This window comes from Lates calcarifer, linkage group LG21 (assembly GCF_001640805.2).
Source record: "Lates calcarifer isolate ASB-BC8 linkage group LG21, TLL_Latcal_v3, whole genome shotgun sequence".
Lineage (NCBI taxonomy): Eukaryota > Metazoa > Chordata > Actinopteri > Centropomidae > Lates > Lates calcarifer.
Genome location: NC_066853.1, coordinates 5,910,899 through 5,933,446, shown reverse-complemented (window position 1 = coordinate 5,933,446; position 22,548 = coordinate 5,910,899). Strand labels below are relative to the sequence as shown.

General features: G+C 41.2%; 2 protein-coding genes across 6 annotated transcripts; one reads left to right on the top strand and one right to left on the bottom strand.

Moving 5' to 3' along the window:
* Window positions 1-70: 70 nt before the first annotated feature.
* On the bottom strand, window positions 71-13,025 carry gmps (guanine monophosphate synthase). 2 transcript variants are annotated; one of them, XM_018662118.2, is made up of 16 exons: window positions 12,867-13,025; window positions 11,216-11,388; window positions 10,982-11,096; window positions 10,476-10,573; window positions 9,159-9,262; window positions 8,741-8,934; window positions 7,865-8,030; window positions 7,378-7,529; window positions 7,011-7,184; window positions 5,824-5,929; window positions 5,465-5,580; window positions 4,202-4,327; window positions 3,244-3,359; window positions 3,014-3,144; window positions 2,256-2,428; window positions 71-2,142 (listed from the first exon to the last, which is right to left on the bottom strand). In XM_018662118.2, the coding sequence occupies exons 1-16, from the start codon at window positions 12,891-12,893 to the stop codon at window positions 2,041-2,043; spliced, it is 2,073 nt and encodes a 690-aa protein (XP_018517634.1). In that variant the 5' UTR covers window positions 12,894-13,025; the 3' UTR covers window positions 71-2,040. The 2 variants fall into 2 exon arrangements, with proteins under 2 accessions (XP_018517634.1, XP_018517633.1); XM_018662117.2 differs by lacking the exon at window positions 12,867-13,025 and adding an exon at window positions 12,157-12,802.
* Window positions 13,026-15,862: 2,837 nt separating this feature from the next.
* slc33a1 (solute carrier family 33 member 1) lies at window positions 15,863-22,538 on the top strand. Of its 4 annotated transcripts, none has more exons than XM_051078925.1 (10): window positions 15,916-15,989; window positions 16,318-16,352; window positions 16,906-17,360; window positions 17,484-17,637; window positions 17,741-17,936; window positions 18,071-18,270; window positions 18,395-18,579; window positions 18,665-18,782; window positions 19,390-19,605; window positions 19,700-22,538. In XM_051078925.1, the coding sequence occupies exons 3-10, from the start codon at window positions 16,948-16,950 to the stop codon at window positions 19,862-19,864; spliced, it is 1,647 nt and encodes a 548-aa protein (XP_050934882.1). In that variant the 5' UTR covers window positions 15,916-15,989; window positions 16,318-16,352; window positions 16,906-16,947; the 3' UTR covers window positions 19,865-22,538. The 4 variants fall into 4 exon arrangements, with proteins under 4 accessions (XP_018517608.1, XP_050934882.1, XP_018517610.1 ...); XM_018662094.2 differs by having other exon boundaries at window positions 15,928-16,156; XM_018662092.2 differs by lacking the exon at window positions 16,318-16,352 and having other exon boundaries at window positions 15,863-15,989.
* The last annotated feature ends 10 nt before the right edge of the window (window positions 22,539-22,548 follow it).

The following is a 22,548-nucleotide window of genomic DNA, read 5'->3' as shown; positions in this document are numbered from 1 at the left end:
CCAACTTGTGATACTTCCCAAGAAATAAGTAGAATATTTATTAAATTTATCAGTATCTTAAGAGATGTGAGAAGTTTCAACATGGAGATCTTTATTAAAGCTCAGTTTTCCATTGTACAAATGTCGTCATAGTTGAAACTGCATGCAGTGGCTTGGTTTGAGGCACGTTACTAAGGAGAATGAGCATTGTTGAACAAAATAAAAACAAAACAAAAACAAAAAAAACCCCATCAGACACACAGTTGCATAACTTAATCTTATCGATATTGCAATTAAATCCAACTACAAAATTATATGTCCATTATCAAGCTGTTGTTTTCAATGGAGACATATGCAACATAAAATGCACACATATAAAAGGCAGAACAGAGGGAGAAACACTAATAGCAGTTAAGACAAGATAGGAAAACCATTCATTTTGCATTAGGAGTATTTTGCCACAAAATGTTAAGGGTGTAACAAAGGATGAGAGGCACAAAGACAAACGCTGGAGGCCATGTCCGAGTGAAATGTCTCTAATGGGGTACGATACAATTTTTAAAACTCAGTTAAACCTGAGCACTGTATTCTCTGAGGTCTAAGTAACGCGACTGACGACTAGAGGTTATGACGTGCTGAATGTTTGACTGTACAGAACAGAAATAAGTGATGGAGTAATGCCTTTCTGAGACACAGTGAATGTTACGTTAGAGATGGCAGCAATGGCCGGACAGTACTTTTAACCTGACCTTTGACACTACAGAGCGACACACTTAATAAGGTGAAGTTCCCACGGGATGTATGATAAAGCACCGAAGCTTTCTGGGGGGAAAAAACATCTTTAAAAAATGAAATGTGCAAAACATGTGCCCCTGCACAACAGAAGAGCAGCCAAATAATGATGAAGTAACAACAGCAATTTACACAACGTGGTTATAAACTCTACTGTACTTATAATTTTGTTATTAGTTAGTCATCTTGCCTTGTTTATTCTTCATAAAAAGCATACATATTGCAGCATGAGGAGAAACAGTGTTATATCCTCCTTTCTGGAAACATCAGATACCAGGCCGGGTCACGCCAGAGAAAAACACAAAAACAAATGAAATAAAAATAAAAAAAACAATAGAACAGGCACACACAAAGTTACCCATCATTGGCCTCCTGCACAGCTGCACACCAGTCATCATAGTGAAGCTATTCTTGGGTTGACTGCTGCCCACAGTGGGTGCAGCAGCAATTCAACAGCTCTTGTCAACAAATGTAGCTTGGAGAAGATCGTCAAAAGGAGCCCACAATATTATGTATCACCACAGCATATTCTACTTTTGGCAAAACGAAAAGCTTAAAAATTGTTGATTGGTCACACAGGTCGTCTGTTCAGGCAACCTTCTTCAGAGCACAGTATACAGGCAGAAAGTGAAAATGAACAAATAGAGAGGATAGTCTTAGGCGAAGAACATTCTGTCCTACAACAGTAAAAACAAAAACATCAGACAAAAAAAGGCAGAAAACAATTGCTGAAGATTTCAAATCCTCCTTCTGTTGTTTTTCCTTTTCATTACACTATTGTTAGCTTGTTTTCAGCTCGTTCCATAACCTGAGGCACAACATCAAGTCCACTTTCTGAACTTTCACAGCTTCTCACCGCTTGCCTTTAATGGTTTACCTCACAAAAGGAAGCAGCAATTTATCTTTTCGTCATAGAGAGGAAATACATTGTTGAACATGGATCAAAAATGACAATATATTATCAATAACCAACATTAATCAACCCCTATCGGCAAAAATATTAAGACCAGGGAGGAGTGGTGGGGAGAGCAGAGCGGTAGCGCCTTTGCATGTGCGCCCGTCACAGTACGGTCTGCCTTCCATGGGAATGTTGAAGAGAAGGGGGGAGGGAAGTAGAGGGGAGGCGAAGGGGGGGGTGGGGGTGAAGAAAGGTTAGAAGGGAGGAAGGACAGAAGAGAAGGAGAGGAGTTCACCAGCCCTCTCTGATATCTGTTGAGTGTGTTTGTGCATTGTGTGTGAGTGTGTGTCCTATCGGTATGACGTCGTGTTTTACTCCCACTCTGTGGTGCCCGGTGGTTTGGAGGTCAGATCATACATGACTCTGGAAATGCCTGGGATCTTCTTAATCTCATTTACCATCTTCAGCACCACCTGAGATGAGATGAATAATTCTTCAAACACTGAGCAACACCAGACAGAAAAAGTAGATAATGAAGATGATGCCTCCAAGTCTAAGAAAATACTAAAACCATATCACTGTATACCTCTTCTGGGATGTGGTTGCCAGGCATGGCAGGGATGCCAGTCATGAAATCGCTGGTGATGAAGGTGCGGACCACCACAGAGCGTCGGCAGGACGGCTGCTTTTGCAGTGGGTCGCGGTCAAAGTGCAGGGGGGTCAGGATGACTGGCATCTGGCTGATCTTACCAGAGTAGCCTGAAAGAAAAAAAAAAGACAGAAATCAAAAAATCTTAATGCTGATTTGTAGTAGCCTCACACTGTCTAACAATAAAAAAAAATGTTTCTCAGATTCAAACTAATTGATGTCAATCTGTGCGGTGGATTCTAGCTGTCACAAAAAAAGGCTGAAAAGCTTCTTCCCTTCTCTGTATTTAGAGACAGTTATCCAGTTTGTCATGTAGCACCTGTCCTTTTACCGTCCTTAGCAATTAGCACAATGAAATCCTGAGTGACATCAGAGCAACAGTCCGGAAAGTACAGACATATTACAGAGGAAAGGTCTATTTCTAAAACAAATATGTGGTCCCTCTGAAGACGTGAAATTCCCCTTATGGATGCAAGTTAGCACACAAGTGCACTACTCCGGTTGTATGTGGGCAAACTAATGCCAGGTTTTGTAAAAGGAGTGAATGGCTCTACAGATCATTTAACTGTATTACTGAAGCTACTCACACACATCCACTAAATAGAAGTTCTGCCCAATAATCTGTAATGCTTACAATACATAGGGCTAAATTTAAATGTCTGAAATTACTTGCACACGCACAGACACACACTTACCAGACTCTCTAAGGATAGAGTGAGCTACAAAGTCAGCCTGTCTGAGTGTGCTCAGAACGCCTGTGGTCAGGAAGGTGGGGGTAATGTCTGCTGGAGGCTCCTTCACATGGGACCCAAATACATACACAACTCTGGAAAGAGAGAGACATGAATGAATGAATGAATCTGTGTGCTCTAATGACCACTGACAAGTGTCTAACATGGCATATCACTGAGACTTGTGCTATTACCTATTGATGCTATGGCACATGCGAGGGATGAGTCTGGCCAGGAACATGAGAGATTCCCAGTGTGGAGATTCTTTACTCGTGACGCCGCACACGTAACTGTAGGATCGGCAATCACCCTGAAACAGAGACAGAAAATTATTTTAACATATTTTTAAAGCTGCAGTCAAGAAAAACAAGAGAACAGAGATCTTCAACAAACGTAACATCAGCGTACATGTGTGTTTTTTTGGGGGGGGGTGAATAAACAGTGAAGTTTCTATAAATAATTCTGCATAATTTGTCTGTTTTCATTCCAACAAATTCCCCAGGCAGTGAAACCTGCCTCTGTTTGTCTACAGTCTCCTGTCTGCCCCACAATTTGAGGTCTGGGGCAAATTTAAGTCTGGCTTCAAACAGGAAGTAACAGGACACACACCCACACACAGTTACTGGCTGACTGCAATGTTTGGGTGAGGGAAGTGGTCGTAATAATCATTCTCTCCAGGCAACACTGAAGGTCAGTATAAACCACTGGAAAGTGATGGTGTGGATTTTGTTGTTATTTTAACCATTTCTAAAGAACACACCCTTTGTGCACGTCAGAGACTCACATCAGACGACATCAGAAGAGGAAAAAAACTAAAATGTGCCACAATAGTTACAACAGGTTCCTCCCTTGGCTAGACAGAGACAGAGTCAAAAAGTAACAAACAGAGAAGCTTTCTGTGTGTGGGTGTGTCTTGTGGTTAACCACTAAATTACAGTTTTAACACAAAGAGACAAACAGCAAGAGTAGCACATGGTGTTTCAAACCTTCACTGTCCTTAAACCATTCATCAGTACTCCTTAACACATTTGAGTTCTTCACATATGAAACAGCTCAGCTATTCTAAACAAACAAATAAACTATATTTGAACAAGCGTTTAAAATGGACACCAAAATACAGAGTGACTGATTAGACTGGATGAATTGGATTACCTGGACACCAACAGTTTTGATGGGCAGCAGGAAGGCATTGAGTGAATGAAGGCTGGTGATCTGCATGAGCTTCTCCTCCTCCTCATCTGATATGCACGACTTGACTCTCTGCAGCAAGGTGTGGGGCTGGAGAGGAGAGACAGAGAGGCTGCTTGTAGATATGGAACTAAAAGGACAGAAACCTCAAAATATGACAAATGTTTTCTGTCAATGTCGAGTCTACTTTTTACTCATTCTGGGAACACTTGTCATTTACAAGCTGTTGCACAAACACTGTACACAGATAAATAAAGTCTCTCACATCAAATGTCACATGGAGCATGAACAAGGACTTTCAGATGCACATCAACTTTATCAGGCTATTCACAAAAGCCCTGACTCCCAATGTCTTATCTCATATAATGAACAGCTGTCCTCAGTTGTACTGTAACCAGCAACAAACACAAAATCTTATCAAAGCTAATGTTTAATTTCAGTTCTTGAGTTTGTCTTAATGTGACTTCTGTGTGTGAGCTGGCTGAAGTGAAAAACAAAGTACCACACAAACAAACCAGACACAAAACCTCTTTGAATCATCTTGGTTATTTGGCTTTTGGTGCAGTGTGACCAACAAACCAGCAGAGGTTGCACATTATTAACCCCATAATTAACCACGCAGAATAAACATCAGCCAGTGTGTTCTCATTTGTTGTGTGGGCACAGCTTCCACTGGACTGACTGCTTGGCTACAAAAAACTCCTCTGTATCTTTATTTCTACATTTTGTGACTTTCCTGAGTTTGTTCCTCAGGTATCTAGTTGCCAAAAACTGCAGGAAAATGCTGATTTGTCAGTGCACAGTAATAAATGAGACAAGTCTACACACTGTTTGTGCTCCTACAGCATTTTAATGACCAAATACTTCAACAGTATTTCTGTGATGCTTTGAGGTGATTTACTCTTCAGATGTCTGAAGAATACAGAAGCTCAACATGTCACACACATCGGTTCACTGAAAATACCAGGAGCTTTCCCTCAGTCCTGCATCTGTCTTTGATTTGTTTGGGTTTGTGTACTATTTGACATCAGGAAACTTACAGTGTCAGCACCCGCTCAGAAGGGTGTTTTCAATAAGCAGTGATTCAGTTAATAAACCAAAATGTGCATGATTCACTGCTGAAAGGCATATTCACAGCAATTACATAAAACACGATCCTATTCCAGTGATAAGTTGTTTTATGATCTCCACAAACGTAGGCCAAGCAGTCATTACATTTGTTCTGACCTTTTTGACGCTTGCAGAGAAGTCTGTGACGATTTTGAGGATGTTGTTCGTCTCAGCAAAATCCTTACAGATGTAAGGTTCCTCTGCACAAATCACTCTGATGGACAAACCAGGACCTAAAGATGGGGAAAGAGGAGGTGCAGGGTTTTTAGAAAACACAGGAGTGATGTGAGAGCTTTGAGTCTGTCTGATGGAATAAGTTACTGTGTACATAGGGGGCAAAGAGACAGATCAAGAGAGGAGACAATGACAGAAAGAGATTAAACGCCAACATCACTGAACATAACACTGATACAAATTGCTTTTGTACAGTTTTGTCAGAGCAGTGACATCATAGGCGTGAGTTTTTATGTACTTGCCAGGGAAAGGGTGTCGAGACACAATCTCTTCTGGCAGGCCCAGCTCCCTCCCCAGCGCTCTGACCTCATCTTTATGGAAATCTTTCAGCGGTTCGATTACTTTTCCCTGGAGGATCACAAAACAAGTGAAATCAGCATTGCAACAATGAGGGAGTCAGGGATATTCTTCTGTGTTGCATAGTTGTGCATTTATATAAAAGAGCTGAAAAAAAAACCACGCACACACAAGCACCAAATAATATATGAGGACTAAACAGCTAATAAGGAGAAGAATGACTGACTCCTTCACAGGAGCTTCACTGCTTCTTCGAGTGTAGTGTTGTGTAATACTGAACCTAAGAAGGAAGCCTCTTTGAGGGATGAAGGGTGTATAAATCCACTTTCAATAAAGAAAGTGATGTTTATGCATTTGCTGTCCTCCTGCCATCCGTCTGTACAACTGAATTAACTGTTTGTCTGGTGCAGATTGCTATGGAAACTATTGGTGCTTAAAAAATGTCATCTCATCTGTAAAAGCAGCACTAATTTTATTAGACACCACTCATTGTCTGCTCCAAATTCCAGTTTCTATCTTAGTTTTAAAATTCAGGGTACGTCAGTGTAAATCTGCTACAGGCATTCATTCACAGACCAATTTAGTTTTTTAATGCTAAGAAGTACGGTTTCTCTGGCCACAGGAGCTGTGAAAAATGTTCCCCTGCCACAACTCAGCATACAGATGTAATAATATGAGCATGAGTGACACGGTGAATGAGGAAAACTCACAGAAATTATGTGATAACGTGTGAATGTGCTGGAATGTATCTTCATTTAATGACTGTTTATATCCCATGCCATGTATTTATTGGCTGTATGTGTAATTACAGTGATTCAGCGCACTGAGACAATGCAGTATTGTACTTCATAACCTCACTGACAGAGCTGTTTAACAACACCCCTCAGTAGGATCTCTCTAAATCTACTGGCAAGTTTGATTTTTTTTTAAATTGCTGCATATGACTGTTAGACTATTTCAGCCTCTAAGTATTTTTTTAAGTATGTGATGAACTACGGTATAAATGTACGTGCTCCCAATACTGAAAGGCTCAGTATCCACTGAATATCATTTTCATACTTTGAAGCAGCAGAACATATCAGAAAAAAGGATGACAGGTGTGTGTGTGTGTGTGTGCGTGTGTGAGCAGTACCTCATCTCTGAGTTTGCGGATGAGCTCGGTGTCGTTGTGGTGTGTTTTGATGACCTCTGCCTTGCCGCTGGCGAGATGAGAGGCACTCTCAATGAGGTCGGGCCTCAAGGTACCCTGGGCCAGGAAGACCTCCTCAGGCTTAAGATTCATCTCTCCAATCACTTCATTCGCTACCTGTGAAGCAACACAATTCATAAAGTCAGACACAACAGCTCACTAGTAAATCAAAGACAAACAAAAAGAAGCCATATTTGTAGATAACAATGTGATAAATGATGACATATAGTATAGTAACAAGGGTGTAGAACAGACAGGCTGGTATGATAACAAAAAATGTTACTATATAGCACTTGAACTTTGTACTCACTTTGACAAAAGTGTCTCCAATAATTTTCCTCTTCTCCTCAGGGTTGGTGGTCATATTCAAGGTCTTGCTGATGCGTTTCCGTGGCGTCCTGTCCTCCTCAGAGATGGGCAGGGTTGTTGTTCCATTGTAGAAGGTGTGAGCTGCATTAACCACTGAAGAGGAAAGAGAGAGGGGTTATGGGAAACACAAAAACACACTTCTTGATCACATCAGAGACAACTTAAGTCTGATGATAATGGCTCCTGTTGTATCTAGAGCTGCAACAAATCTTCATTTAGTCTATGAAATGGCATAATGACAATTACCCATCACATCACAATGAATAGTATAATAAAGACTATAATATTCAAATAATAGTCTGTAATTAGTTTCTTCCACTTCATCAGGAACTCCTATTAGTTCTGAATTTTTTGGAGCAACTTTATATCACAAGAGATTATTTCATTATGGCAACATGCATATTGCACCATTTCCACTTCATACCTACCTTTGAGTTTGATGCCCAGCTTGGTGAGGGCCTCCTCCACACTCTGACTCTCCCTCTTCCTCATGAAGCCATTGTCAATGTGAACCGCTATAACCTGGTCCTGGTTCAGAGCTTTGTTGAGGAGAGCTGTGCACACGGTGGAGTCCACTCCGCCACTCAGCAGCACCTGAGGACACCATCAGAGGCAAACACCACTTCAAATGTTGATGTGTATTTTATGCTTACATAAGGTTCTCAGTTTTTTCTGTCATATTATCTTTAATATATGTGGTGTTTCATCTGCTGGCAGGCTGTAAAGTATTAAGCCTTAGGAAGACAGACTACAGCCTTGACACAGCTTTGCTTCTAATTAGCTGACTATCAAGTCTTGGGAATCTCACACCCACAATGCCACTTGCCAAATGCTACAAGAAGAACAAGCTATGAGCTAGAGTATAGTAAAAAATAGTGAAAACGTATCCTTCAGACAGTAGCTGAGAAAAAAGAAAGAGGCTGCATGTATTTCTTTAAATATAAATCCTGTGCCTGTTTCCTACACTCATTTATCGCCTTCACACTCCCCTGAGATGAAGCCCAGTTTGAGGCCGCTCAGGGAGTCGAATACCTCTTTTCAGATAGAAGAGGGTTTAATTTGAGAGTTTAATTGGTTCTACTTAACTTCCCACCACTGCTGCTGTCACCACCTCCTGAGCAGCTAGCACACTTCACACTCAGCAACTCAGGTTTAGACTTTTACTCACATTATCACCACTGTAGGTTAAAACATGCTGAGACTTCTTTTGGTTTTCTTGCTTTTTTTAAGCCATCTCTCTGCCATACAAATGGTTTTACACACCACCACACACACTCATGAAATTTGATGCAGTTTTCACTCACCAGCACTTTAGATTTGTCTACTTTTTCTCTGATGTCGTTGATGCAGGCCTGCTGGCGGTTCTGTACAGTGAAGTTACTCGTGCACCCCGCTATCTCAAAGAGGAAATTACGCAACATCTCCATGCCCCGCTCCGTCAAGTCGACTTCGGGGTGAAACTGTGTCCCGTACAGCTTCTTCTGTTCGTTAGCAATCCCTAGTGGGGAGAACAAAGATGTGATGATGGAACAGTTAACATTTACTCTATGTGAAGTTAGGATTTCTACAGACTCAAAATACAGATTCTTCTCAGGGGATGTCAGATGTAAATACATGCATACAGTTTGAGGCTAAAATAAATATACAAAAAGAAATACAACTGTTGTTTCAAATTGTTGATTATATTAATCAGGGTCATAGCCTATCTCACATGGTACTCACCAGCAATGATGTTCCCTGATTGGGCCACCACTTTAAAGCCATCAGCCACTTTATCCACACTGTCTCCGTGGGTGAGCAGGACCAGTTCCTCCTTCTGAAGGCCTCTGATAATATAAACACACACACAGACATCAGAGGAAGACGTACAGTGTTCAATTTCCCAATATACGATGGTTATATGTGTGCAGTTACTGTTATCAGTGTGTGTGTTTGAGTTAAGCGTGAGAGGCAGACAGTAATAAAAGACTGCAGCTTTCTATTTTAGACTCTGCAGTATTTGTGTAACAACCAGAGGGAAATATGTAACGGCTGGAATGCTTCTGCAGTTTATATAGTAAATATGGCACTGGGACAAACCCTTTGAGCAGCAGGCGTTGTGTTTTACACTGCGTCCATAACACAACCTCAGCTTCAGATGGCACAGATGGATCTATATATGATTTCCTCACTGTTCATTTTAAGGTATGGGTGACAGGATGATTACAAAAACAATCTGCTACATCCATGTCAAATAAGTTTTTTCTGCTGAAGATAAAAATGTGTGCTTGCTTCCTAATCAGCATTCAAGGTGTCAAATGAGGCACGTAATTGACCTCTAAAAGCACACTCATCAGTTGGAATTGGATTAGTTTTACACAGAAATCTCTGGCCTAACAGATTATGCTAAGATAGCCAAGTTAGTTATTTATATTGACGAGTGAGGTGTAAAGGCTCTGCAGTTTGGATACACGATTAGCCACCAGTTTCTGTTAGTAACAGCTACCAAAATGCAGTATATGACTAGACAAAAACTACAAACAAAACATTTCTAATCAGGTCACAGAATCTGAAATAATATTCAGTCACTAACAGCAAATGCCTGCAGTCTCTTATTTAGTGCAAAACAGCTCAGTTAAAGTGTTCCAGTGTGGCTTTTCAGGACATATTAGATGTTCCATTTAAAGGCTTTGTATTCCAGTGGTAAATATCAGTTTAGTAGATGCAACATACAGTATGGCTACAAGAACCATATTGCCCTCTGCAAATAGCTGCTGGAAAGATACTGGCTCGAATAAAAATTTGCTCTATTACCTAACCTTCATTTGTAGAGTGATACTGTCTTCCACAAACAGAATTTCTCTCTACACTGTGCGTCAGGCCAAGTTATTCTTGCACCAAGTATGTCCTGTCCACATCCTCAAACTATGTTTCTCCTCAGTCTGTCATCTTCTCTGTCTAAATATATTTAATAGTAAAACTAAAATTGCAAGGATGTGTAAGAATGTGCAGCTTCAAGAAGACAATATTATCACATTTAGAATATAATAACAATATTACCTGAAGAGAGAACAAGTGTTGTCCAGTCCAATACTGAACACTCCATCTTCCCTTACACTCTTTTTGTGTACTGTGCCACCAAAAACTTTATTCATCATCTGTAATACAGACACACACACACACACACACACAGAGTAAAGTTAACACTTGGACACAGACTACATTTCAGTGTGATTCCAAACATTGCACAACTGCCTGCAGTTTAGAGAAATGTGCTTGAGAAGCTGCTGGTTTTAATTTTCAGGCTAGCTGGGAAAACTGAGCGAGCAACGCTCTCATCTCTCTCAGCTGGTGTCAAAATGCCCTTGAAGAAGGTGCTGAAGTCCCAGTTGGCCCAGGAGAGCTGGACAACAGCCTGGAGTATCATGATTGTAGAGTGCAGCCACTCAGAGAAGTGAATGAGTGTAACACCAATGCTTCCTTTAACAGGCATTATGGGAGAAGGAACTACAACAGCTTCCCACTGCAGAATATTATTTTCTGTGTGTAGGTGAGTACATGGATACCTGCATCCCATAGCAAATCCCAAGGACAGGCTTTCCTATAGTGAATATGGCAGGGTCGAACCAGGGGGCATCTTCTGCATACACAGAGGCTGGACCTCCTGAAATAATGATTGCCCTAAGGAGGGAGAGAGAAAACAATCAAGTCAAAATGTATTAGAAAACAAATTCATACTGACAGAACAGTATAATAACAAAAGTAAACATATCTCCAGTGCATGTGCTCTTCCTGCTCACCTGTAGCCCTGTTCTCTGATAGCAAAGGCCGGGGTCTCTAAAGGGAGGATCTCAGAGCGTACACACAGCTCTCGCACCCGTCTGTCGATCACCTTGCCATACTGGGCCCCAGCATCCAGGATCGCCACCGCCCCCTCACATGACCCATTCTGCTCTGCGCTGCTGATCTCCAGCTGTGGATACACATTCAGAAAACCGCACACAATGGCTTGTTTAAAGTGCTAACAGAGTTTGTGTTGTGCTGTGTGGACAGAGAAGTATACAACCCTGGTCACTTTTTTACACTAGTGTTTACTAAGTGACAGAACCTTGACTAGGACACAAAACTGTTTCAAGGTTGTTCTTGACATTTGGGTGGTGACAGAAGGTAACCCACTCCTAGACTTAACTGTGCTGCACCTCTGACCTCTCCATGGAAAATGTGACTCAATAAGGTTTAACAAAATTATGGACATGTGAGATACAATACAGACAGACAGTGACACTCGTGAAGCGTGCTGCAAGTATTCAGCCCATCAGTAGAGTCACATGAAACCCAAGTTAGTCAGGGGTTATCAATGAGGACCCTTTTACCACGATATATGGTTTCTTTCTGCCGCTCTGTATGTCTGAATGTTATTTTCATAAACATCGGTGCAGATCAAAGTTAGGGAAATAGATGTCAGTGCAAGTTCCGCAGAGAAGTCAAATCACTGACAGCTAATTGAGCTCCATAAAACAACAAAACCGGGTAGAAGAGGACAAGAAACACGATCCCACGTGGTGCGTGGAAACACTTCCGCCGCTGATGTTTCTAAAAACAACTTTGATATGGCATGCTACCCACCACCTCCAGTTTATTATATGAACTACCGAATCACCCTTAAAACAGTCATCAATCACAGCAGCTTTAGCAGTACAAATCATGAGAAAATACTCGACAGTTAAACAGTAAACTTTACCAGATCAGTTGGTAACGGAGCAGCGGCAGCGGCTCCGGTTGTCAGACCGGTAACCGCAAGTCGACTCATATTAGCTTAGTGACGACGTTAGCAAACCTGTCCGTTAACGTTAGCTCAAAGTGTGTGACAGCAGCCGTGTGAAATAAACTAGTTTGCCCACAAAACGAACACGAAAGCTATCACATTAAAAGACTCGCGGTTAGTAGCACTGTCACTACAAACTGTGCTCGACCGGCTAAAGCTAGCTAACGAATTAACTATGTAGCATGCTAGCTCACGAACAGTGTAAACAGTAGTAATTAGCATTAGCATGTTAGCAGCTGGCTAAGTTAGCGGCGCTATGCTAAAACCCACGCGGTACTGGAGGCAAAGGGTCTTATAGAGGTCCACCATGAGAGGAAGGCGCCCGTGTTTAGTGGCGAAATATGTCAAAGATTATATTTATGCCAAACACCACTGAGATAACCTGTCCGGCTCGTTAGCAGCCATGAGCAACATGTTAATGTAACGTTGCAACAGGCAGACAACAGCGTACTCATTGCTCCTCAGCAGCACTGGTGGTAACGATACATTCTCTCCTTAACTTTCCCTCCGAGGTGCGCACAGGCCGTAATTAACCGGGGGAGGGGGTACACCAGTACCGGGGTCCTAACACTAAGTCAACCGGGTTGTCCAGTACCGGAGCCGCGGACACTCCCCGCTCCACTGACCTTGCTGTCTCCGTTGCACAGAGCCATGGAGGACTGCCGTGTTGTGGAATGAGCTCTCCCCCTCGCCTCGGTGTCCCAGGTCTCACAGAGAGAGAGAGAGAGAGAGAGAGAGAGAGAGAGAGAGAGAGAGAGGAGAGAGAGAGAGAGCTACTGCTTAGTTCCTGGCTCAGCACGCCAACTACTGCTTCAAAAGCAGATTGGGTTTTGTTGGTTTGAAGATGGGCTGTCACAGTCCCTCTCCTCCTCCTGTTGGAGAATAAGTTTCTTGGCGGACACAGACTAAATAAATGTGTCTGGGGTTCATGGGTGGAGCGCAAAGTGAAATCTAAAAAATGAGAGTGGCCTCTCGAGGGCTGGGCTTAGACAGATTAGGAGAATTTGACTCAACGTGAGAAAATATGAGTAGCTATAGAGTTTTTGTTTTGTTTTTTCATAAAATATGAGATGGAGCTGTCAATGATTCTCAGAGAGATGTCCAGGGGAATGAAATTTATTAACATATTTAAATGTGTGTAGGAATGTACTTTGATCCAGTTTTTTTTTTTTTTTTTTTTTTGCTGTTTTCATGACACTATACTGACAAATCTCAGTTTCTGGAGGCAAAACTGTAAGGTAGGACAGGGCCACAGAGTGGTATGGATAAAATCTTGTATCAAATTAATGAATTATTAATTTCATATTGCAGTACTTATCATAATAGGACAAATCTCTGTTTGAGAAAATGTCTATAAATAAACAACCCAGATGGCAATGTCAGTTTTTGGCCTATCTAGTGAATTAAATATCTGTCAAACACTTAATCAATACCTAATTCAGCGTTAGCATAAAACAGTCCATTTATTTCCCAACAGCCTAATACAGAGGTATTAGAGGAGCAGCTCTCTCTTACAGTTACTATGGTCCCACAGTCCCTAACCCTTGTACCAGTCTCTGTCAGGCAGAGGCAGCAAGTATGTGTGAGGGGCCTCCTGTACTCTCACACATCTGCTGTACTGTATGTTCCAGGTATGAGTTACACTCAGGACTTTTCCTTTTCGCACGTCTTTTTTCAGACCACATAAATAACAGCGTGAGCAGTCCTCAAATACATTGCTCATATGTTGCAGTATCCATATTTTCTCTACATGCAGTCCATAAAGATGATTACACACTCTCAGAAACCTTTAACCCTGAATTCCCTGAATGTTAAAGAGGAATGCCAAAGCAAAGAGACAAACAGACATGTCAAATTCTAGTTTGAAGTTATTAGTTTTCTTTGATGAAGAACTATTTTTTTCATGGTTCAAAAGCATCCAGATTAAACATGAACTGTGATAATGTCTCAAAGAAAAAAAGTCATTTGGACAAAGCCCACAAAAATACAACTAATAGATCTTTTAAACAGCAGTCATTTTGGCTTATTTACCAGTGGAGTAGGATATTCAGCGCCATCTTGTGGAGAATATAATGAATAACACTTTACAACTCATACAATTATTACCAAGGCCAGAGAAAATGCTCATGTCTGGCTGCCTGGTCAAACTTTAACCATCTTTCTGAATCAGGTCACAAAAATATCAATGTAACCATGGCAACTGTGCCTCCTCTTCAAGTTAATTCTCACCGGTGAAACAAACTTAACTGTTAACATGGCCAAATTAATTCACTAGGGGACAACATCAATCAAGTATTAAACAAAATAATTGTCAGCTGTATTGAGGCATCCTGATAAGAGGTGGAAATAAGGTGTAATATTTCATTCTATATTGGGACATTTTGTGGTACAGTTGACACTTACACAGACCCTCTCACATGGGTACAGCTCTTGTTGTCACGTGATGATCCACCCGAATATGCCTCCGCATTGTCACATGCCATCTGTGAGGATAAGCAGCTTCACATGCACTCAGAGCAACCACAAGGCAGAGCGTGCTGTCATTCATTACCTCTAACTCAAATGTGGTGTAATGGGTGCTTCATGACCCTGACTGAAGGATCATTTGATGGAGGAGGTTACAGGACGTATACAAGTAATCACATATTCTAAAAAAATCCAAGATGCTATTACAGTGACAGACTTTCAGTGATAATCAAGAAATAAATAAACACATATATTTTTTTAGAAAGCATATACTATACCATGAGATACAACACACTAGTATAGCACACTAGCTAAATTAATGTGAAGTAAGGTTAATTATAGTATATTTCATCCAAAAGGACTTGTAAACATTCCTTTTTTTGTTTTAATAGTCATGTGAATGGAACATACCAATAAAAGGAATCAGCGTATCTTTCAAGTTTCAGGCCTCAGTTAATTTATGCTTTAATGGTGGTGATTAATTGGGTGTTTTGTGGAACTGATGTAATTACTGGTGTGATATTTCCAACCTCTGGAGATACAGCCTGTATTAATCATGCCGCAAAGGATCATTACCAGTCAATGTTTGCATGTGTTTGTCGTGTGTGTGGGCGTCCTGTGAGAGCACATGAAGATCACATATAACTGTTGTTCTGAGGACAAGTGAGAAAAAAGCTGCTGCTGAGACCTGATCTGAGGAGCCTCTCTTTCTTCTTATTCCCGTCTTTCTTTTTCCTTTCTTCTCCTCCACATTCTCCCATCCTCTCCTGTCTCTCAGTCTCGTCCTGCTCCTGTCTCACTATTCCTCCCTGTTCCTCTCTCTCTTTCCTTTCTCCTTCTCTCCCTTTCATTCTTCACCCTTTTCTATCTTTCTCTCTCCATCCTCTCCTGTCTTTCAGCTTCCCCTGATCCTCTCTCTCTCTCCCCCTTTTCTTTTCCACCCTCTCCTGTCTCCCTTTTCCAGTCCTCTTCAGCCTTTCTCTCTTGTCCTTCTTTTGTTTTTCTCACTAACAGGTTAACTTAAGTAAAATGAATGAATACTTATTCCACCAGTAGTGGAATGGTGTGTTTTCATTTTTGTACATTTTGTCTATTAATAAATTATTAGTATCAGTATTATTAATCCCACGACATACTGTGCGTCTGCACTGAAGCGGAACACTTTGCACTTGTGCTGTGACACGTCAGCTGTAGGTACCGGACACATTTGGACGTTGCACACGCCGCACTTCCTGACTTTCCTGTGTTGATGTTGACCGATGTAACCTGTTTTAAGTCAAACGGTAGTGGATTTCTGGTGTTTCTCATCTTGCTAACGTCACCATTTTGCTTATCCCGCCGCTTTGCGATTGAATAAACGTAGAATAAATCAGATTTCCGGTTGCCTGCCTCTGTAATTCAGCTGTTTTGTGTTGTGTTTCTTGATTTGGCATGCTGTCATCATCACCAGGTATGCATGAGTTCATCCACTTACTGCTTGTGTGATTTCACTTTACTTTTTCATGTCGCGCACATCATTTTTACGTCTTTATGTTTGGCCAAATGTAATGTAATGTGATGGCTTTTTAAATTTAAATGTATGTCTTTTCCTTTATTTTAATGTAACGTCAGACCTGGTCGTTTGAAGGTGACAGCTGCTCACTGAGGTTAACACATTCATTGATTTATCTGCTCTATAATTAGCTTTAATTGCTCTCTGTCAGGGAAAGATGGTGTCAGCGAGCCAAACAATGAGTGTGGATGTGTTGCATTTGTTCATGACGTATTAAGCACACTGGGCCTTAAATGTATCTATTTTCTTCTTGTAATTAATGGCTAAGTTTTAATTCAGCACAATCCAGGATTTTTTATGGGCTCCTGTCACATTTGTCACCTTTCACCGCATTAATGACTGACTGCCTGCCATAACTTTTGATTTCCTTGTGAACTATTTGCACAAGTGTTTACCTATACGCTCCTTTGGCTTGTTTGCCAATAGATTGTGCAACTGTTTAGTCAAGTCTCGTCAACATTTCACTGCTTATAGCTCGCTGAGTCTTTTTCCAACCATCAACCAACAGGATGAGACGCTTCTTAAAAAAAGATTTTTAATCTAATTGTAATTCAAATAATTGAAAATATCCATAGTAATTTCAGACTTGCAGGTATTTAGCAATCTGTTTAGCTGTCTCAGTAGTTCTCTCTCATCTTTTTCTTCAGATTTGCTGTGGGCACAGCAGGTTTGATGCCCACTGCTCCAACATGGAGCCCTCAGATGTGCTCACACACAAGAACGGGCGGCAGAGGAAGCTGGCGGGTGCCACTCTCCCAAATGACAACATGAGGGACATGGACAGGGGAGAGAGGAGTGCTTCTGAGCCGGACATAGAAGATGAGGCAGAGGGTCTTATTGGAGGGTCGGATTCAGAGGACAGAAGGCACAGAGTCCGGCCTGGGATCCGTGGCGAGTTGGGCAACGTGTTGCTTCTTCTGTTTCTCTACGTGCTGCAAGGGATTCCTCTGGGACTGGCTGGCAGCATCCCTCTGATCTTACAGAGCAAGAGTGTCAGCTATAAAGACCAAGCCTTCTTCAGCCTTGTCTTCTGGCCTTTCAGTCTCAAGCTTCTCTGGGCACCACTGGTGGATGCTCTCTACTTCAGCAGGTTTGGTAGAAGGTAAGAAAACATGTGCAAGATGTTTATGTTTTAGTTTGTATGGATATTTTTTCTGCCCTTTACACCGTGCATCTTTTTCCTGATAATTTTCATTCCCGCCCCCACCTCTCATCTCTTCTGCAGAAAGTCATGGCTGGTGCCCACACAGTACCTGCTGGGCCTCTTCATGCTCTACCTTTCCATAACAGTAAATTCACTGCTGCAGAGTGAGGGAGGACCAAACGTGGTAATACTTACTGCAGTCTTCTTTATGCTCGCCTTCCTGGCAGCCACACAGGTAGGGTAATCATAAACACTGTGACACAAACATATATTCACAAAGATAACTGCAATTGAGTAGATTGTTTCTTTCCAACTGCTCCACCTTCTCTGTCTCCAAGGACATAGCTGTGGATGGCTGGGCCCTGACCATGTTATCCAGAGAGAATGTGGGTTATGCATCTACATGCAACTCTGTAGGCCAGACAGCTGGCTACTTCCTGGGGAATGTCCTCTTTCTGGCTCTGGAGTCTGCTGACTTCTGCAACAAATACCTCAGAATAGAGCCTAAGGACACAGGAATCGTTACCTTGTCAGGTATTTTCTTTCCCTGACCTGTTAGATTAAAAAGACAAGTAATATTTTTTTGTGATACTTTACAAGATAGCAGTAATTTGGGTGATCAGTTGAATGAAGTCTATTTTCTGATGCTCTTTGTTGCTCTGCTGCAGACTTCTTGTTCTTTTGGGGAGTGGTGTTCCTGGTTTCCACAACGCTGGTAGCCGTTTTTAAAAGGGAAAATGAGCACAGCAAAGGGAAGAGGAGAGTCCAGGAGGAGACACAGGGTGTTATGGAAACCTACAGGTTGCTGCTGTCGATTATCAAGATGCCAACAGTCTTCACCTTTTGTATCCTGCTTCTCACTGCTAAAGTACGTGACCATTTCTTGTTAAATATTTGGTTTGCCTTTGAAATAAAACTTTGAAACTTGTATGTTTGATGCTTAATATCCTCAGTGAATTAAAGGTTTCTCTTGTCTTCTCTGTGTGTTTCAGATGGGTTTCTCTGCAGCAGATGCAGTGACAGGTCTGAAGCTGGTGGAGGCTGGTGTCCCTAAGGAGCAGCTGGCGTTGTTGGCGGTGCCCATGGTGCCTCTGCAGATTCTTCTACCAGTAGTCATTAGTAAATACACAGCAGGGCCCCGACCTCTTGACATCTTCTACAAGGCCTTTCCTTTTAGGTTCTAACACACACACGCACACAAACCCATGCATAAACACATTCAATAAACTAAAAGCTAACAGAGTGTTGTTCTGTCATTTCAGGCTGCTTATAGGCCTGGAGTATGCTCTGCTGGTGTGGTGGACCTCCAGTGTAAAACAAGAAGGAGGGTTCCCTGTTTACTACTATGCTGTAGTGCTGCTTAGCTACGCAGTGCATCAGGTTTGGTATTTCTCCATATATCACCCCCTTTTCTCTTCTTTTCTTCCCGTAGTCTAGTCCCTGACATATTTTCCTAAGTGACACATAGCTCCACAGTCCCTGTAGGAAAGGACATTTGACTGTAAAGTACATACAAGATTTTTACAATTTAACATATGATACAACCTAACATTATGATTTGCAAACATGCTAGTGGGTGGTTGTTTTTTAAGATAGTTTAATGTTTAGTAGATGTGTATATCACAGTTGTAGTGTAAACAGGTAAATAAGAGCCAACAAGTTTTGAAAACATGTTCTTCTTTCACCTACAAATCAATTTAATTTCCTCTGTCTGCCCCCAGATGTCACTGTGCAGCTGAGGAATATGTAAAATATCAGGGACATGATTGAATGAGGGAGATTTTCTTTCAGTGGGATATGACTAAATAGCAGAGACGTTAGATATACAGTATACCCATTTCTGGATCCTGGATTTTTGCCATCAGACTGTCAGGATCAATAAATCTTCCAACCCAAGTTTCAAATGATGAGATTAAAGTTTTGGAGTTCCACTGCTGCCTTGACAATTGTTCATCTTTAACAAAAGTTTCCCTTGTCGTTACCCCAGGTGGCGTTGTACAGTATGTACGTGGCCTGCATGGCCTTCCACGCCAAAGTGAGCGACCCACTCATCGGCGGGACCTACATGACCCTGCTGAACACGGTCACTAACCTGGGAGGAAACTGGCCCTCCACTGTGGCTCTGTGGATGGTGGATCCGCTGACCTCTAAGGAGTGCCAGGGGGCTGTCGGCCAGAGCTGTGGCTCTCCAGAAGAGGCGGGGGTAAGTGAGCAGAGGAGAGGGTGGAATGAGGCTGTGTGTATGTTCTCATCTAGAAAAGAACTTATTTGTCTTTTGTCCCTCTTCTCGTCTCCAGCTGTGTGTTAAGGAAGGCGGTGTTTGTGTGACGACACTGGACGGCTACTACGTGGAGTCAGTGGTGTGTGTTGTGATTGGTTTAGCGTGGTGGATCTGGTTAGGGAAGAAAATGAGGCGGCTGCAGGAACAGAGCCCTGCCGCATGGAAGTGCAGGATTAACTAGTGACGACTCTCCGTCATCAGCACCACAGACTCTTCCTGTTGGACTGTACCTCTGCATATTCTGCTCCAAAAACAGCTAAATGCTGGACATACTCTTAATTCCATCCTCATCCGTCTGGTTTAGTTCCCTTGTTCCTGCTCTAGCTGCTACAACCACTCTCACACTCTCACCTCTGTCACACTGACATACATAAATCTGAAGACATACACCGTTGTTGTCTTCTGTGGAGGTAAAAGCCTTCTTGTCATTACTCATGCTAAGTGTAACTGTAACAGTGTCCTTCCGAGAACTGCAACCGTTCAGACTGGTTTAGATCTTTTATAGAAAATTTCAAATTGTTGTTTTTTTCTTTTCTTCTCTCAAACCATATTCTGCTGCTTGAAATAGCTTAACCAAACCAGAGCTGGGTCAAAGAGTACTACTCGTTTTAGCTTGCATGGATCGCCAGATGGTTGGGTTTGCTACTTTTAATCATCGCAACAGCAGCAAAAATAACTTCTTCTTTTTTTTTTTGAGCCCTCCAATATTTAGAAACTTGTGATTTCAGCAAACTCAACACTGCACACTCACGTTCATCCTCCTGGAGCAGTGGTTGTTTATTCTATATTAATGGGTACTAAAGGGAGAAGACAGGGAAATGTAGAGATGAATGAACTGCGTTGTCTTCTCACACTGGGAGCTGGGAGCTTTAACAGTGTCTCTACTCTACAGCCTCACTGTGGTATTTAGGCCAAAGTAACAGGAGCACTTATATAATATAATAAGACATGTACATGTACGTGACATATTTTCATGTTCTTGTCTCAAGCTCCCTGAACTCAACCCATCTGGTAATCCAAGTAAGTCAAACCTAGACTGAATTTAACTGAATTTGGCTCAGATCTGAGATGACTTTTTATGATTATTTAAATGTTTTTTTTCCTCTGAAGTTCTTTGTGCCTTGTTTAGCTTTGAAGACATCACCCAACCTGGTTTGAGCTGTAGTTACATAATCAAGGCAGGGAATATTACAGTTATTTGAAGATGCAGTTGTGATAATATAATGTAGTTTGATAGATTACACTCAAAAACTTGTCTGCTTTCATTACATCAGTTAGTTTTCTCTTGTTATTTACATACTCCAGAGTGTGAATCTGAGTATACATTCCTTATGAAGACTTTAATTTGCACAGTGATTTATGCATATTATATAACCAATATCACTGATAAATCGACTGCAATGTATAAGATATTAAATGCTTTTTTTTGTTGGAGCAGTTTTTTATTTTTCCAAACTCTCCTTGAACTTGATTAGTTTTATCCATTAAAGTACCAGTCTTTATATCAATCTTTAATAGTAACACCGGACAGTGCAGCGTTTAACTGTTAGAGCATCTTGGCTATCAGTACAGCCTGGTTGGTAGTTTTAATTTGCAAGAAGAAAACTAAAATCCAAAATATCTTCTGGTATGATTTTACTCTGGGTAATGGTGATTCATGTCATATTTATTTTTTTCAGTGAGGTCCTAGCAGAGTTTTTTAGATGCATTTCTTATTGTGATATGGTATCCTGTATACTCATTCTTAATGCAACAGTTTTACTACGGGAGTGGTTTAATTTAAATATTTTAACATTCATAAAGCCTGTCAAAAATCTATAGTGTAGATCAAGGATCCCTTGGTAGATTCCATCAGTGAGCGTTACTGAGTTTGACCTGTAATAAGTTCTGCTCGGCAGGTATGAATCTTCTCTGAGAAGCCTTGTTCTAGACTATAAGCTTTATTACTGTAGCACATACAGTTGATGGATTTAAAATACTCTTCATTTCTCGCCCACAAAACAATTCAGATCCCAGACCAGCAGCCTGGTGAGGAACTTGATAAGTAAATGCTCTGCGTACAGTTTTGCATATTATACATAGAACTGAATGTTACAGTATATTCTCTAAAGCCAGCAACAAAAATCCAACTGCTCTGTCAAATGTAGATGTTGAAGTACACAGTCAGGGTTGATGAAAGGAAGGATTGTTTTTTTTCTTTTACTCATTTTACATAGTTTCCCATTTTTGATTCTTACTTTATGAAGCACAGGTAAAAGGTCATGTATTTTTGGATTCAGATATTTTTTTCAGACGTCATTACACACTGTCACTACCTGGTACTACATTATTGTGCTGTGATGTTTTTTGGGCCTTTCATGTTCATTTGTGCCAGTTCATCACTGTTGATATGACAACACTTCATCCTGAGAGCCTTTCTGCCATTAACAGGGCACTATGTTTGCTGTTTAGATTTTTTTTGTGACAAATCTTTTAGTAGATAGACTGTGTGACTGTTCATGTTTTGCAACATATGCATTCCTTTTTGTAATATTTTTAGACTGGGGTTTCATATTAATCTGGTAAATGAGCTACTGTTATTGCAGCAGCAGAAAATTAAATGATTTCCATGTATTTAAGCTCATGTTACCTCATAACCCTTCAACGTTTTTGCCTAATTTTTGTTTACAATGAATCCAAATCCCCAATCAAACAAGGAAAATGATAGAACAGGGTGAGTGTATGGTGAGAAATTGAAATACACTAGCAGCAGTATACAGACAATGTTCTTACCATGAATTTTGACATTCATATGATGCAATATTGATGACATTTGAAAGAAATCTTATATGTAATAAAAAAAAAAAATACACACACTTGTGAGGT

Bases quoted from the DNA above. Each gene is read 5' to 3' on its own strand.
- gmps (XM_018662117.2), bottom strand. From the start codon at position 12,225: ATGAGTCGACTTGCGGTTACCGGTCTGACAACCGGAGCCGCTGCCGCT. The intron at 4,328-5,464 runs GTCAGAACAAAT...TCTCCTCTCCAG, and splicing joins TCTCTGCAAGCGTCAAAAAG to CCCCACACCTTGCTGCAGAG. The intron at 2,143-2,255 runs GTATACAGTGAT...ATCTCATCTCAG, and splicing joins GCAACCACATCCCAGAAGAG to GTGGTGCTGAAGATGGTAAA.
- slc33a1 (XM_018662092.2), top strand. From the start codon at position 16,948: ATGGAGCCCTCAGATGTGCTCACACACAAGAACGGGCGGCAGAGGAAG. The intron at 17,937-18,070 runs GTATTTTCTTTC...GCTCTGCTGCAG, and splicing joins AGGAATCGTTACCTTGTCAG to ACTTCTTGTTCTTTTGGGGA. The intron at 18,783-19,389 runs GTTTGGTATTTC...TCGTTACCCCAG, and splicing joins TTAGCTACGCAGTGCATCAG to GTGGCGTTGTACAGTATGTA.